The 16,023-nt window shown below is 36.3% G+C and overlaps 1 protein-coding gene and 1 long non-coding RNA gene across 2 annotated transcripts; one reads left to right on the forward strand and one right to left on the reverse strand.

Annotated features, from left to right (window-relative positions):
* Positions 1-8,812: 8,812 nt before the first annotated feature.
* Positions 8,813-14,552, forward strand: LOC145905481 (kelch-like protein 36). Its single transcript, XM_082992697.1, has 9 exons — positions 8,813-9,311; positions 9,406-9,477; positions 10,151-10,190; positions 11,739-11,830; positions 12,233-12,413; positions 12,861-13,004; positions 13,454-13,615; positions 13,982-14,138; positions 14,413-14,552. Exons 1-9 carry the CDS (start codon positions 8,835-8,837, stop codon positions 14,522-14,524), a joined length of 1,437 nt encoding a protein of 478 aa, XP_082848823.1. The 5' UTR covers positions 8,813-8,834; the 3' UTR covers positions 14,525-14,552.
* LOC145905597 (uncharacterized) lies at positions 10,305-11,710 on the reverse strand. The gene is made up of 2 exons (XR_014402759.1): positions 10,747-11,710; positions 10,305-10,647 (listed from the first exon to the last, which is right to left on the reverse strand). It is a non-coding gene; the product is annotated as an uncharacterized LOC145905597 (long non-coding RNA).
* Positions 14,553-16,023: the final 1,471 nt, after the last annotated feature.

A 16,023-nucleotide genomic window follows, 5' to 3' on the forward strand; every position in this document is an offset into this window, starting at 1 on the left:
TGGAGAAGAGTTGGGACTTACACAAAAACGCAAATGAGTGGGCAGTTAAACGATTCAATTTTCTGCAAAATTAGGTTTCATTTTTTGTTGCTTGTTTTACCAAAATACTGAGTAACCAGGGTGGCAAATGACCCTAGGGGGGCGGCTAAACCATTTTTTCACACACTAATTTTGATTAAAATTTGTAGATATGGGATGAATCTTTCATAAAATCAAAAATGATTGGACACTTAAACGATTCATTTTTCCACAAATACAGCCTGAATTTTTTGCTCCATTTTCACCATAATTTTCAGCAGCACCCACCATCAAGTAACTACCTCATTAAAATAGCCCAAAACCCCACTAAAACTGCCCCAAACACCCTAAAATTCGCCATGACAACAGCACGCACATGTGCGCTCATTCAACCGTTAATTTAACTTAATTGCGTCACTGCTTTGCTTGCTGATGCATGACTTTGCATTGTGACACAGGTCTACACGTTGGGCATTTCCCAGCACCAAAACTAATTTTCATAGAAATACCAATATGCGTCCTGAAACGTTGGTAAGTGTGTAAAAGATGAAGGGGTAGGTGACTCTTCGCTTGCAAGACCACATATGTTGTTACGTTTACACGGTTATCAATTTAATAATGGACATTTTTTGTCTGGGAGCAAAAGGACGGGTCATTCAACAAAGATATTCGGTGCAAGAATCATGCGGTCTTAAGGATTTACCACTACTGCAACAAAACTGAAATATTGGCATTAATCCAACCGTCACTTTGCCTGTTTTGTAAAATGTAAAATTCCCAGGTAGTATTTCATTGTGCAAAACTATTTTTAATATTTGCGCTGGATTCTTACTCGTGGATGTTATGCGCGAATTTGCAAATCCTGTAGATAGAATATGTTTTAATTAAATTCCCCAGGTAAGTTTATTATCAACAAAAGGCTTTAAATACGGCGAAAGAAAGATTGGGATCAAGTCAAGCGCCTATGTGAAGGTGATTTCCTCACGGGGATCACAGCCAGACGTCCTGGGAGGTGATGGGTTGCGACAAGCCGCATATTACGTTGAGTGGCCACCCGACCGTGGTGACCATTACAAAACCCATCAAATGAAAACGCCAACTCAGTTTAAATAACGTTTCTTTGGATCCATATCGACAGACCTGGAACGTCCTGAGGACAGTCCGATCGTGGTGACGTAAATCGGAGAAGGTCGGGATCATCTGAAGGTTGCGCGGGACGGCAGTAAAACATTGATTTAGGGATACACAGTGGTTTAAAACAAATAGATATTTAACCACGAATGGGAACTGATATCTGGTAGAGGAGTGGTGATGGTGGTAACCCAGGGATGTAAAATGTAAGCAGAGTTTTCTTTTGTTTGAATGAGGGCCAATGTTTAATGACAAGAAATAATTTGAGGTTGTAGAATATTAAGTGTTAGGCTCCGTTTTATTGGGTGTATATATTGTACTTTGGCTGAACCTTCTGCTCCTTATCAGAAGGTTCAGCTAGAGTTGTCCATGCGGAACGCGATAATACACATCAAGTAGTAGCAATTTAAAGGGAGTTTTGAATACATGACTAAACAATAAAAGCTACCGTCACATGTAAGCGTTGAGGCATATGAAATTAAACGCACTCGCCTTGCACTCGCCATCGCCGTACGACAATTTTAATTGCTCTCATCCGTCATAACGCAGCTCATTTGCATTCAAGTTTTTCCAGCACGAAATTTAAAATCTCAAGTTTTGTTAACTTGTTATAAGACTTTTAAGAAGCGTCAAATTGATTGTATTGTGCTTGAAAACTAAATCGGAATTATGCTAAGTATATATCATGTGTTTAACTACAGACCGAATTAAAGTTATATTACGGTTTATCTAATTTGTGTTCCGGTCATGTAAACAGAAAAGTTAATACAGAAGCTTAACACGATGCCTGCATTAAGAGCCCCCATTCTTTCTAAGAATAAGGGATATCAAAGAAATACACAAAATTGTTATGTTACTCATATGCTGCAGGTTGCCAAGAAACTGGTAGCAAATTACCTGGCAGTCGATTGCCACAACATAATGGTGAAGTTACATAAAGTGGGTTCACAACAAGCATTGATGAGGTCATAGAGACTGCATTATGATTTTGTTAAAAATGGGTCAATACCAGTCACTTCCAAAAAGACAATATTTAAATAAATTAAACATTAAACTATCTTATAAATTGATTATTTTATTTTGCAGTTTACGAAAGGGGCTCTAATAAATGATCACCACCAAGATTTTGTAGGATTGCCAACACAAGCTGTTCATAAAAATATTGTTGGCCACAGCTTATATATGTTAGGAGGCCACTGGTGCAGACTAGGGTTGTGCCAAACTGACAAAGATTTGAGTGCGTGCATACAGGAAAAATTATGAAATATTATTCCCACAAACCCAAATATATCTGTGTGTGAGTGTGACATCTTAATTGGTTGCTAGGATACACTAATATAATAACTTTGTGTCAACGCTTCTTGTTTAGATATGTGAAATACTAATGCATTTAGATTGATCAATAGTAATGTTAAACAATGCAAAATTGAATCTATTTGCAAATTGCTAATCACGCTTCTGTGTTTTAGGTAGGTACACCCATGAATCGACTTATACTTGGTTGCACCCATCATAACTATGATACGATATTAAGAGATCGGTTTTCATTGCAATTGAAACAATATTTTTATCCTGTTTTGTAAATTTGTGCCCATAAAACAGTGACAAAAATGGCCGATAATGCAGAAAAGGACAAAAAGTTACCTGTTGCGCCACATAACCATTTAAATACGCTCCAATAAATATTTGCCCACGAATCTTACTCATTATTCGGTACCTCAAGAATATCAAAATTGTTCGGGTTCACCCAGTCACTCCAAATATGTCAAACCTGTTGAAATGATGAACTACACTCATAATCTTTACTGCTGCGATTTGAGCCATTACCAAAACAAGCTGTCAATGCATGTGGCTTGTATTCTCAAACTTGCAATGGAAACTAAAAAATGAACGGAACACTCTCAAATGCTCTTAGCGTGAAATCTTTATTTGAAACTTGTTTAAATCCATTGTGGTATCAACAAAATGAAACAGTGGCCATCTGTATGCAGCTTATTATAGTGAATCAATTAATACTTCATTTGCATTCTAAAAGCACGTCATTGCTATCTAAAAACTTGTTGTTTTATTACAGGTGAAAGATCAGCATTTTTAAATAATACCACAAGCCTGAAACTTATTGTTGGTAAGTTTTTGTGTTTTTTTAAAAGTCTATGTTACTGTTATGGAACTTTCTCAGCTTAAAAAATACTACAATCTACAATACATTTTCAAATAAGGCATTATGCTCTTGTTACCTTACTCCTCTTCTAATGTCATAACATGGTGACACTAATTTTTAAATGATGTAATTATAATAACATCAACAAATGTTTTACTTAAATACAAAACAGAACCTAATTAAATTTTACTTTATGCCAGGTGGAGGTTGGGTTGGTAGCTTCCTGCAAACAGTTTAGGAATACGAACCTAGAGTCAACAAATGGAAATATGTTTCTCCACTCCTAAATACTCGTTGCGATCACTCTGCTTGTGTTATTGATGGGAGGATTTATGTTGTGGGTGGATGGGGGTGATATTTAATTTTAATCTGTACAGCATGAAATATAGGCGTCTTAAGTATTCATAATTTAAGGTGTTTCGTGACTGAAACAGTATATGTAGGTGTGGGATTTGAACAAAACTGACTGACCTTGCTAAAATTGTTGAAAATAAAGTTTTTTTGTCTTAGTACGTGTAATGATATTTTGTTGGTTTCCTTAAGTAGGCATGTACATGTTGAATGGAAATGTGTGAATGTTTAAGTGGACAAAAATATTTGTACCGATTAGAAGAGTCCTCATGTTGGCTGTAGGCAGTCTGTGCCCATGCCATTTTTCATGTTTGCGTGTTTTCTTTTTGTGGTGGTCTTCAATAGTGTTGATTTGCAATTTTTTTCCCAAAAGTACACTATTTTTTAGGTATGTACTTTGAAATGTTAATTGTATTTGTCAAGCTTTTCGGCACTAAACATAAAAATGTTTATTTCAGTTTCTCACTGGGGTAATTCCTTGTTTAGGCAACAAGTTATTTTTAAAAATGGAAAAGTCTAAGAAATTGGACTACTGAAAGGTAACTTGGGGTTTCACGTATGAAAATCGAATCGTGTAAATTGTTTTATCAAACTGAACACCTTCTGTAACTTCATCGTTTGATGCCAATACCTTTCCACAAACCACGGCCAGTGAATTTTGCTTTTAGGTAATGCAGGTGTACTACGTTCTTCAATATTGTTCTTTGATAAATATGACTTAATAGATGCACAGGCAAGTGGGGTGTAGTGCCACATGCGAACGTGACAAAAAAGTGTTAACAAACCTCCCAAAGATAAGCAACCTCACAACGTTTGCACAATTCGAAAACGGTTTACCAGCTATGACATGAATGTAATATATTCATAACTACACTGCTGTGTACTGAGACTGAACAAGCTATTCGTCTGAATTTAATTGTTTCCTAAATGCCTCATAATAAACTTAAACTTTTTACGGAATAAACTTTTGCCAACTAGCCACACAATAATTAGCCAACAAGCCTTTGGCCTTCCTCGGACTCATCACGCCTGCGCCAGCATGAGGTCTTTGCTGTATTAGGATATTCACCAATTGCTGCAGTGGAAAAACTTGCGTGGAAACCGATTAACCTTTTTATTCAGCGGTTTGCATTTCAGTTTTCACAAACTTGCCAAATCATTAAAAACCATACATGGAATATACCAACAGCACAACTTTGCCCACAGCCCGCTGACCTTGGCTGTGCCAACTGGTCAATCCCTAACTAAAAATGAAGCAAGGACTTTGATCCCTATGAGACAAAAATACAAAAAAAAGTGAAGAGGTGGCTTTGCGGCAATCACCGTGTAACGACATGCCTCTGGTGTCATGCTTCTCGCGTTCGGAAGGCTTTCTCAAGCATACCCATCGTAGCACTTTGGTCCGCTTGGTTAAGGCATGTAGCTTACTCGGCATAAAATTATGTGATGATGTATAGCCTAACACGTAGCAATAAAATCAAAAACTACCGTTTCGGCGACATGCCTTGTGATTAAAAAAATATTAGTTTAACATTACAAAACAAACTTCACAGCAGTTTGGCGTTGCACTTGAATTTCATTGACTCCGGCATTAGAAGGCATCGCGCTTGATTTGGTCCGACTCCAGCATCAGTAGCGTTGTGTTCTTTTTGCTCATCAGCTGATCGAAAAATACGCAAAAGAATGCTGATGCTATGATAAAAAGATTATTTTTATGAAGTGTGTGTTGTTGCTATGTTTTTGTGTTTCACAACTTCTTACCGCTAGCACACATAAAAAAAACAATTTAATTACCGTTTTCTGAAATAGTGTTTTTTATTAATTATCAAGCTCATATGCAAATAATATACTCTTGATCATTGAATAAGTTGGATCGATCCATGCATAAATTAGGTTTGTTTCCTCACAAACAAACATACTTTGTTATTCTGAAATTAACAAATGACCTGATGTATGACAGAAGCAAATGTTTAATTACAGATCTGGAAAGGTGCAGTCATTCCAAGCAAATAACCTTTGCCTACGAAAAGGTTGCCCAAATCTTCGGCTTGGAGAATGCTATGCACCAGGACGTAACAAAAGCAAAAACTACAACAGTCATTTCACAACTGTTGTGTTTAACGCATGTTCTTCTGTAAACTCTGTGTATTGTAAATAACTCTAAGGGTCTCAGAGATATTTAACAGTGTCTCGATGGCCTGAGCGGTTATTGAGTCTCTTTGATGGTTAAACCTGCTTCTGCCCCGTTCTATAAAGCACCCAGAACCAAGATCTCTTCCCGAATAATTGTATTCATTTCTGTTATCTTCTTCATTACGACGGTACATTACAACTTTCAATACAACGTTATTAGGATGCCAGCAAAATAGAATCCAATAGAATGAATTAGAATGGATTAGAATTAGAATTAGAATTTACCGGTCTAACCTGGGCTTTTTTTACGCTCTCCATTATGAGAGCTGATTGGTCAATAATGTCAGCACGTGATATCATGAGGCGCTTGAAGTAATATAATACAAGAACATAGGTGTGATGTGACATAAGCATAGGAGGACATTTTATGTGGTAAACAGGATGTTGAATGAATCACTTTACCCGAGAATATTCGATGGCTCAATCATTTGGGTCACATTGTGGGATTATGCAGTACATGTGCAAAGCTGCGCGCAAAACATTACGCAATACAAGCACTGGTTTCTGTGACGTATGTTACACACGCAAAACATTACGCAATACAAGCACTGCTTTCTGTGACGTATGTTACAGTATCCACACCATTCAGGTAAACAATCTTTTATTGAGATGGCTTAAACGTACGGCAGCAGTCCAAATGAAACTACAAGAAATGGAATACTTAAGCAAGCCAATATGGCCCATATAAATCACGAACACAAGTCACAGGTACCCGCTAGGCATGACAGGGCGGACCAATAGGTTACGGCAGTTTAAAGTCCTTTATTGTTTTAGAGTCAGGGCGGTCGTTGTTCAAATGTACTTAGCCTAATATTTATACTACGCCTGGTTTGACCTTTTGTACGCGGAAAAACCAGTCACGAATATAAACAATGTCAATATTACACTTTTCATATTAATATTACACTGTGTTCGCTACAATACAAACCCCATTTTGCAAAAACATCAGAGCATGTAACTTGAGGACCGAAGCATGCTCGTTATGGTCCATTTGTTTTTCAAGGTTCAACGACACAAGCTAGCTCGCAAACCATTTCTTGGTCTGTATACTATGCTGCCTGCAGGTCCTGACCGAGATCTGTGCTGGTCTATGGCAAGACGAATTTCCTACACTTATAACCTCTTCTTATATTATAAAACTTGTTTACACAAATCTTACTTTAAAAGTGTTCATTAAATAATTGCCAGTTTAAAATTAGTAAAAGCAATCATTGGTAATTGCAACGTCATAAGACGACTACAGACCCAATTTACGAACGTCGGTTTACCTCCGTAAAGAGCTAATTAAGAAACTTCAAACAAAAAAAATATCTTGCCGTATTTGATGTAATGTAGTTGACCCTAATGTTAGCGAACCAATTTACAAAAAAACTTTTTTATTTGCGGTATCGCGCAAACCAATTGGATTGTCCCTTACCTATTCCCTGTCTGTTATTACGGTTTTCTGTTCTCTTCCCAGTCTTGTGGACTACTTGAAATAACATTTTATGTCGCACCTAATTAAACGAATGGCCCAATTTGAAGCGAAATTGTCGATCAAAAAGAAACGACGGGTTTACAAATGTCATTGACACCAAACAAAGTACCGTATTTTACGGACCATAAAGCGCACCCGATTATATAAGGCGCACTGTCAATAAATTGCTTTGATTAGTTTTTTGTTCATACATAAGGCGCACCGGGCTATAGAACGCAACGTATTTTAAGGAGTATGGGTTACCGTATAAAGCTCATTAAACAAAAACTTGTTACGTAACAAATATAAGCAAGTCACAATAGTATGAATATCACAGTTGCTAGTTGCTTTTACCGTAGTTTATTGTGTAAGACGGTGGTTTATTTATGATAGTATCGGTACTGGTTTTGAGTGTAGGCAATAAAGCACTACTTGATCCATACATTAGGCGCACCGGCTTATAAGGCGCACGATCAATTTATGAGGAAAAAAAAGGATTTAAGTTGCGCCTTATGGTCCGTAAAATACGGTAATGCAGCTCATGCAACGAATTCATGATTACTAACACTAATTAGTACAGAAAGGTGTCATAACATAATTAGTACATATTATACATGTCACTGGAGCCAAGCAGGTGGTTGTGTTGTGTGTAATTTCCAATACATCGTTTCTGCTGGCGTTGGTCCAAGCCTGACCATTCAAACGCAAGCCTGTTTTGCCTTCAATGTATGTAGTAAAAAACTGGCAATATAGCCCATGGGCTGCCAGGTAAACAGCGAACTTGAAAATTGAAGTTAACGTTCACTGCCTTATTATGTCCTGTTGATGGTACGTGGTAGGAATAGAATTGTACATATTAATTAGAAGACTGAAGTAATTGAAAACCAGAACAAAGGCAATTGTCACATTTCAGCCCAAAGGCTTTTGCCTTTCAGAGTGATGGACAACAAACTCTAAAGTTTTTACTGACGAACTGTACGACTTACATGAGAAGTTACGTGCCACTTATTGCGGCTATTGTTGAAGCTGCACGTAAAATCTTGTAAAACTTTACTCATGTCAAAAGAAAAAATGTGTGTTTTGGGGTTCGGCTTTAACCTGTGAAGCAAAACAAAACAGTATCCCACAAACGGTACGAACAATAGGCACTCCCAGCTACCCAACAATGGAGGATTGAGTATATCGGAGTAACCCATATTAAGTTACTTCTTTTGTGACAGTCACAGTATGTCCCTCTCTAGATACCCGTTGAAGCCTGTTTCACTAGTCTGCAGTTAGGCTGACTGGAAAGAAAAAAATATCCGCGTAGTTTTTGAGAATTGATTTTTAATTACTTATACCAGTTTTTAAAAATTTTGGCCAATATGTGTTCACTACAATGCAAAACTTAAAAAAATGTTGTCAGTTAATTACACTTATATTCAAAAGAAAAAGAAAAATCATGCGAACTCAGTCTTTATAATATTTGTTTTTGATACTTTCCATAATCTTGTGACAGAGATGTAATTGCATAGAAACGTTTACATGGCTGAAGTTGTAGCACAAACTTTTACAGTTAACTTAAAAATCTTCACTTTGAGACTGACTGGTGGCCCTGCAGTAGCTGCATCAGCTGCAGTTCTTGGTTTAGGCGGATATGTTGTATACAGAGTAGCAAGCCACAAAGATTTTGTGCCCACTGTGTTAAGAGTATTTGAAAGAAGGGATGCAACAGCGGCAAATGTTACACACCAAAGTATGGTTGTAACAATTGTGGTTACTGATGAAAAAGTTGCAAAAAATATAAAAGATGGGTGCACTTCCAACAAACTACTGGAAGAAATTAATGACCAGATTCAGGTCTACAATGAAAAATATGATGACAATGCGGAAAGCTTCGAAAGCATTGAAATACTTCAAGAGGATGAAATAAATGTTACTCCTGGGAAGTGGGAAAATTTAAAAAAGTTGTTTGGGCAAAATATTGAGGAGATTCTTGAGAAAGGAGTCAGGCAATATAAGGTGGGTTCTACTTTTTAAGTTTTTCATTAACTTTGATATTTGGTCAATCATCATCATCAGTATCTGACAAAGTAAATTATGATGTGAATTTCAGAAACAGACCATTGAAGAGTTTTTTAAAACCCTACATATCACATTTGCAAAAGAAGACAGGGGGTATCAACAGGTAAAAACAAAATTCTGTTTTGCAAAAAAAAGATTCAACAATGGTTAAAAATGTTGCAAGGATTGTGTTTCTGTTTGCATGATTAGGACATACTAAAAACTGTGTTTTTGGGCCGTGGTTATAAATAATATTCAGACAGTAAACATATTGTCTCCCTCAAATTTAAAGACAAGTTTGGTATCTTTGGAAAGGTTCGTTAAAGCTTTCCAATGATAGTAGAATTGTCTTTCCCTGTCAAACTGTAGTCAAAGTTGTAAGTGTAAGACTGATTTTTATTATGGCAGTTATGATTATTATTCGACTGGTAAACATATAGTCCCCATGAAATCACACATAAGTTAGGTATCACTGTAAAGGGTTTTCACGAGCTTTCCTATTGTAGAATTGTCTTTCCTGTTGCGCTATGAATAAAGTTGTAGCTGATTAATGACAACGCATATTAATATCTGTTACAAAATATTCTAAATTTATAATTTTTTTGCATTTTAATAAAGTTTGTGTCAATCTATGCAACTTGTAAAAAAAATATTCAAATCCCATTAGTAACAGCAGAGTTATGTGCATTTGAAGTTTTGTCGACTGGAAAAAATCTTTTGTTGACCAGCGTCTCTTAAGTGTTTCAAAATAAAAATGCAATGCAAAAGTGATTTGCTTATAAACATTTTTGATGCAGAGATCCTTGAAAGCTGACAAACATGACCATCATCACCAAGGTAAAGTAAAGTCTAGCCTAAATACTACAAACACAAAAATTTATGTTGTGTCAAAAGATAACACAATAATGTTTCATGCAATGACTTGATAAGTTGCCCCACTGTGCAGGTCTTTACTTGGTAATCACAGCTATCGAATCTAGATCATTAGATTTACAGACTTTGCAGCCCAAGGCATGGTTTCAAAAGATACACAACTTTGCGCATTAAATGTAACTTGAACAACCATTGTCAAGTGTACATTGAATGCAACTCGAATGAGCAGTAACAGTTGAAAGGAAGATTAGTTAAAAACTTTTTTGTAGATCACATTTCAACACTGAACTGTATGTATTTGATCCTTACCCTGATAAAACAAGCAAAAACTACTTGCCTTGTCTTTGTGGAGGTTGTTGTGTTTGATCTCTTGGTTGAATGTTTCCTCTAAGTAGTAGTGGATCAAATACTGGACCAACATCTACAAAAAAATTATTTTACAGAAAAATTGCAAAATTATAAAACGAAAAAGTAGTACCATTCCACAAAAAATGTCCTAAAAAATAATTGCACAATTTACCATGAAACTTCCATGTCTGTGTGGAAAACTGGCTGAGTGGAACAGTTGGATTGTGGGTTACTGTTGGATCCACAATATGCATGTTCCTTGCAGCATTTACTACTTGCTGTGGGATCTTGTTTGGAAAGAAGTTGTTGGAATTCATCCCGAATATCAACCATGTCTGGTCGTTGATGTGGATCTTGATCCCAACATCTGATCATCGCTCTTTCCATCACATCAACTATTTCTCTGTTGTTTGCATTGCTTTGCTCTCTTAGGCTTTGTATTGTTTCACAGTCAGGTCGTAGACTCCTCTCAAGCTTGTGCCAAAACTTTTGTACTGACTGGTATGGTTGTTCACGACTCAGCATCTCAAAATACATAATACCACAGCTGTAGGCATCCTGTTCTCTTTTAGGTCTTGCATATTGAAGAAGTCTTTCTGGTGCTTCATAGTAAAGTGTCAACCCCTGTGATTTTGATTAACCGGAGAGCTGAGTTGTTGATCCTGACGTCAGTTGGACCAACCGGGCACATCCGAAGTCACCAATTACGCAATGCAAGTCAGGTGTGATGAAAATATTTTCTGGCTTTAAAGTGGACCAATCGCTTGTTGATTCCACAGTTGTGAATGTAGGCAACACCTGATGCTATTTCAGTTGCCATGCGAAGAATCAAACCAAGTCCCAGTTCAATATCTTGATCTAGGATTAGGATGTTCAAATTTTCACCTCCATAGAATTGCATTACAATCCTGATTGCTCCTGGCCACTTGGTGTACCCATGACAAGATCGCAGTAAATTCTCGTATTCACAGACATTTTGTTCCAATGATTATAATTTTCTGTCGCTGCGGACTAACTTGTCATCCAAACCATTTTACTAACTGTTACGCAACAGCCATGGAAACTGTATGTTTATTTAAAGCTGTCATTAGGTAGGCAGTGCGCTTAACTGTAGTGGTGTCTTTTTACAAATATTCAAATTCCTGATATTAAAATTCATTGCAGATTTGTCAGGATTTCTTCTCATTGGTGGAAAGGATTCAAAACAAGATTGTGTGAAATGGAATGTTGCCACAAAACAACATGAACATTTACCAGTTGGTTGCATTTGAATGTTTAAAATAGCTTCATGGTACCTTAAACTTGTAAACCCCTATTCATTTTAATTTGTTTATTGCACAAGTAAATCCGTTTATTTGTGCGAAAAGAACAGATTAATTAAAATACAATATGCTTGGCAGCAACAGCAACATAATACAAGTAAATCAATGTAAAATCACAAAAATGTTAGAGAAAAATTGTTGCATCACAATCAGGGGTGAGCTCAATTGTGATATTTCCTTTTGACAGTTTTAAATTTAAAGGAATAATCATTGCAAATATATTGGCTGCCTGTTGAAAACTCCTGTTAAATTATATTTGAACCACAATAAAAATATTAAAGTTTATTAACATTTGAGATATGAAATGTTTGCGGAGTTTCACAATTTCATTTGTAGAAACTGAAAACAGCAAGAAAATGCTCAACTTCAGCCAAAGTTGGAAACACAGTTTATGTAATGGGTGGAGACAGTCCAACAAAAAGTTGTGAGTTGATGAATTTGGAGAGAAGTGAACGCTGGATGAAATTTGCTGATTTGTGTGAAGGTCGAGTGTTTGCTGCATCTGCTGTTGTCGGAGGTCAGTTGCTATGATTGAACAAAACAATAAAAAAAAATCAAATATCTTTGGAACCAATATGTTAATGTTTCATGACACCTAAATTACATTTTGCGACCCCATATATTCATTAAACAGAATAAAATCTGTGCACTTAGGTATGTTTAGGTAGAAATTTTATGCTTGGATTCATTTATAACAAGGTCACCATATTCAAATTATAAAAGACCGTTTAAGAAATCATAGTGTGTAAAAACAGAGTTATATGAACAAAATCAAGGGTTAAATTATGTACTAAGCAGTTTGAGTAAAATACACAGATTAATTACTTGAATTCTACTTTATTTTATCTTGTGGGTGGTACTTTGTTATGCTACAGAAATATTTGTTAATAACAATAGCAAAAGTTGCATAGGAACCAAGTTTTATTGCTACCCAATGTATTTTATTGACAATTCCATGTTGTAGAGAAACTTTACCTTTCCGGGGGTCATGGTGGAGATGGCAAACCATTTTCATCCTACTTGATTTATACCATAGATGTAGACAGATGGACAAATAATTTCAACATGTTAGAACCAAGATATTCACATGGAATGTGTTCAATTGACAGTAAGAATATGCTTGAAAACTCCTAAAACTTATAGAGAAGGCTTTCCCTTTTCTTGACAATGCAAGGCAACAATATAAAATTCGGTTTAAACTTTAGACTCCCTACAATACTCACTCACTTATTACTCACAAACATTCCATGAGTCGCAAAACTGTTTACTTAATAATACTTAGTGATGACGTCATATGCACGAGTTTTAATTTCGTTTCGTGTAAAAAAAAAATTTTTTGATTAAACCCATGTTTAAAATAATTATTTGCGTGCTTACTGAGTGCGTGAATATCAACCATGATATTATTTAGTTTTATTTACATCTTAATATAAAACATTCCCTTGTTTGTACGTTAAACGTAGTGCTTACCTCAATGATTGTTACGTAACATTACTACATAATCGTAATATGACGTCACAATAAATATTAACACACGCGATTTGGAAATTTCTTCAGATGTTTTGTTTTCTGTGGGCGGAAGTGTTGATGGCAGACAACCCTTACAATCATGTGAATTCCGTGATGTTCGTGTTGGAACCTCCACAAGAATCGCTTCTCTCAATGAAGCAAGATGTTATTTCACATGTGAAGAAATTAAAGGGAAGATCTATGCAATTGGTTGGTTATCAGAAGCTACATATTAATTAAAACTAGTAGTTTTTAAAACTGTTTCTTTTTTCCTGGATTCCATCCATTAATGTGAGGTAACTTCAGTCGATTCCATAATATTTTGAATGAGGGTTTTTTGTTTTTCTGCTATTCTTGTAGTTTGTTTACTCTTGATAAATAGTTGTTGAATTAACTCAAATTACTGGTTTAGTTTTAAACCAAACACCATCAAAATATCTTCAGTGTAAGATTTACAACAGTAATTAATATTACTTAGTCCACACATGTTGTAATTAAAGTCGCATGAACAAATATTTCACTTTAATACAAAACAGAAGCCAAGAAAATCCCTTGACAAAGTTTTAAATCTGACAGGAGGTTTTGGTGGTTGGGGTCGTGACTTCCTGCAAACGGTTGAAGAATACGAACCTAGAGTCAACAAATGGAAATATGTTTCTCCTCTCCTAAATACTCGTTACCGTCACTCTGCTTGTGTTATTGATGGGAGGATTTATGTTGTGGGCGGATGGAGGTGAGGTTTACGTTTGAATGTTTTGTACTAGTGATTGTGACGTCACTATAGGGTTTGTTACTCATAATTTAAGGTGTTTAATGACTGCGATAATATATGTAAGTGTGGGATTTGCGCAAAACCGACTGACCTTGCTAATGATATTAAGTAAAAGTAAATTTTGTGTCCCAATATCAGTAATAAAAATATACAGGACATGTGTGTTGTTGTCAGTTGCGTGTGTAATAATTTCCTGATTTTTAACCAAACTCACATTTATTTTGGTTGAATTTAGGAATTTCAGCTCCTCGACATCAGTTGAAGTTTACGATCCAACCTCAGATGTCTGGACACAAGCTTTTCATCTTGACAAACCAGTTTGTGATGCGACTGTTGTTGCTGTTTAATATGTGTTTATTTTGTGCTCAACAAAAATTACATGCTTGCAAACATTTCAATCCCAGCCTGGTCAACACCCCCAGTAATGCAGGTCAGTGGTGTGCAACCTGAGGTTATAAGGATGACGAAAATGAGAAATATCTGAAGTTCAAAACTTTATACGGCGTCTCGTAGCTAATGGAGGTTGAAGATGTTTTGGGGCTCTACATTTATAAGTGATTATGGGCATAGTTAATATGCCAACATCTAGCATAGTTTCTGTTGCGACAACCCAACTGAAACGTTGGTAAGTGTGTAAAAGATGAAGGTGTAAGCATAGGGTTGACTCTTCGCTTGCAAGAATGTTGTTACGTTTACACGGTTAATGGTTTAATAAGGGATAATTTTGGTGAGATTTAAAAGACGGTCATTCAACAAAGATATTCGGTGCAAGAATAATGCGGTCCAAGGAAAATAAACCAACTTTTTTGCTCCCTGACAAAGGAAAACCTTAAAAAAATGTTTTGTGCATCACGCCTGCGTTCTGTTGTCTAGTGTTCTTCTGTTTATACCAAAACTGTTATTAATCCATCACAATGGTGCAGCTGCAAGATATGTGTGACACTAGCGCTGTTTTAGTGACGCCCAAAAAGGTATTTGCTTGGAGTATTCTCGTTTACGTTGCCATAACAACAACGCTGCTCGCAAATTTGCTGATCGATCACTTCTGGTTCCGATAATTCTTCCATAACAACACAATCCTTTCCAACTGCTGTTAAACAAACTTTAAAGTAACATGTGCGTTATAAATCGGTTAGTTAATATTGCAGTTGCCTCAAAAGAAAGTTTGTAAACTTTGTGATCGCTTAAAGCCTGATTAAGGTGCATGAATTGCGCAAACAAATACGGGGTTTACCACTACTGCAACAACACAGAAATACTATCATTAATCCAGCGGTTATTACGCCCGTTTTGTAAATGTAAAATTACTGGATAGTATTTCATTGTGAGAGGTGATGAGTTGCGACAAGCCGCATAAGAGCCCCTTCTTGACAATCAAGCCCATTCTTAACAGAATCTAACTAGTATTTCTTTCAGAAATCAACAAAATGTCAATAAAACTACATTTATATAAACTGTTAAAATATAACAGATTAGCAACACTTACATCGTTAACATATTTTGGATTAGTGCTGATTGCCAGCACCATATCACTGAAATAGTGCGACTTCGGTCGCCTCTGACGCCACATGAATTCGTCAAGGTACGTCGGAATATAGTACCTATGTACACCATTTCTTCGGCGTAACTGGCGTTAAGCCGCCGACCACAGGCTGTCTATATTGAGTTAGTGTGGACGCCTTGTGACGTAACATACTGCACAGAGTGATCAACTGTTCTGTGAATATATCCTATGTCTACAAGTGCAAAAACACATGTTTAAAAAAACTACATTTACTGGTCACTAAGTGAAGTTACTTCCTAAATTGTTATAGGCCCGCCACTCGTCGGACCAAATTTCTGTGCC

Source organism: Ascidia mentula, chromosome 1 (assembly GCF_947561715.1).
Source record: "Ascidia mentula chromosome 1, kaAscMent1.1, whole genome shotgun sequence".
Taxonomy (NCBI): Eukaryota; Metazoa; Chordata; class Ascidiacea; order Phlebobranchia; family Ascidiidae; genus Ascidia; species Ascidia mentula.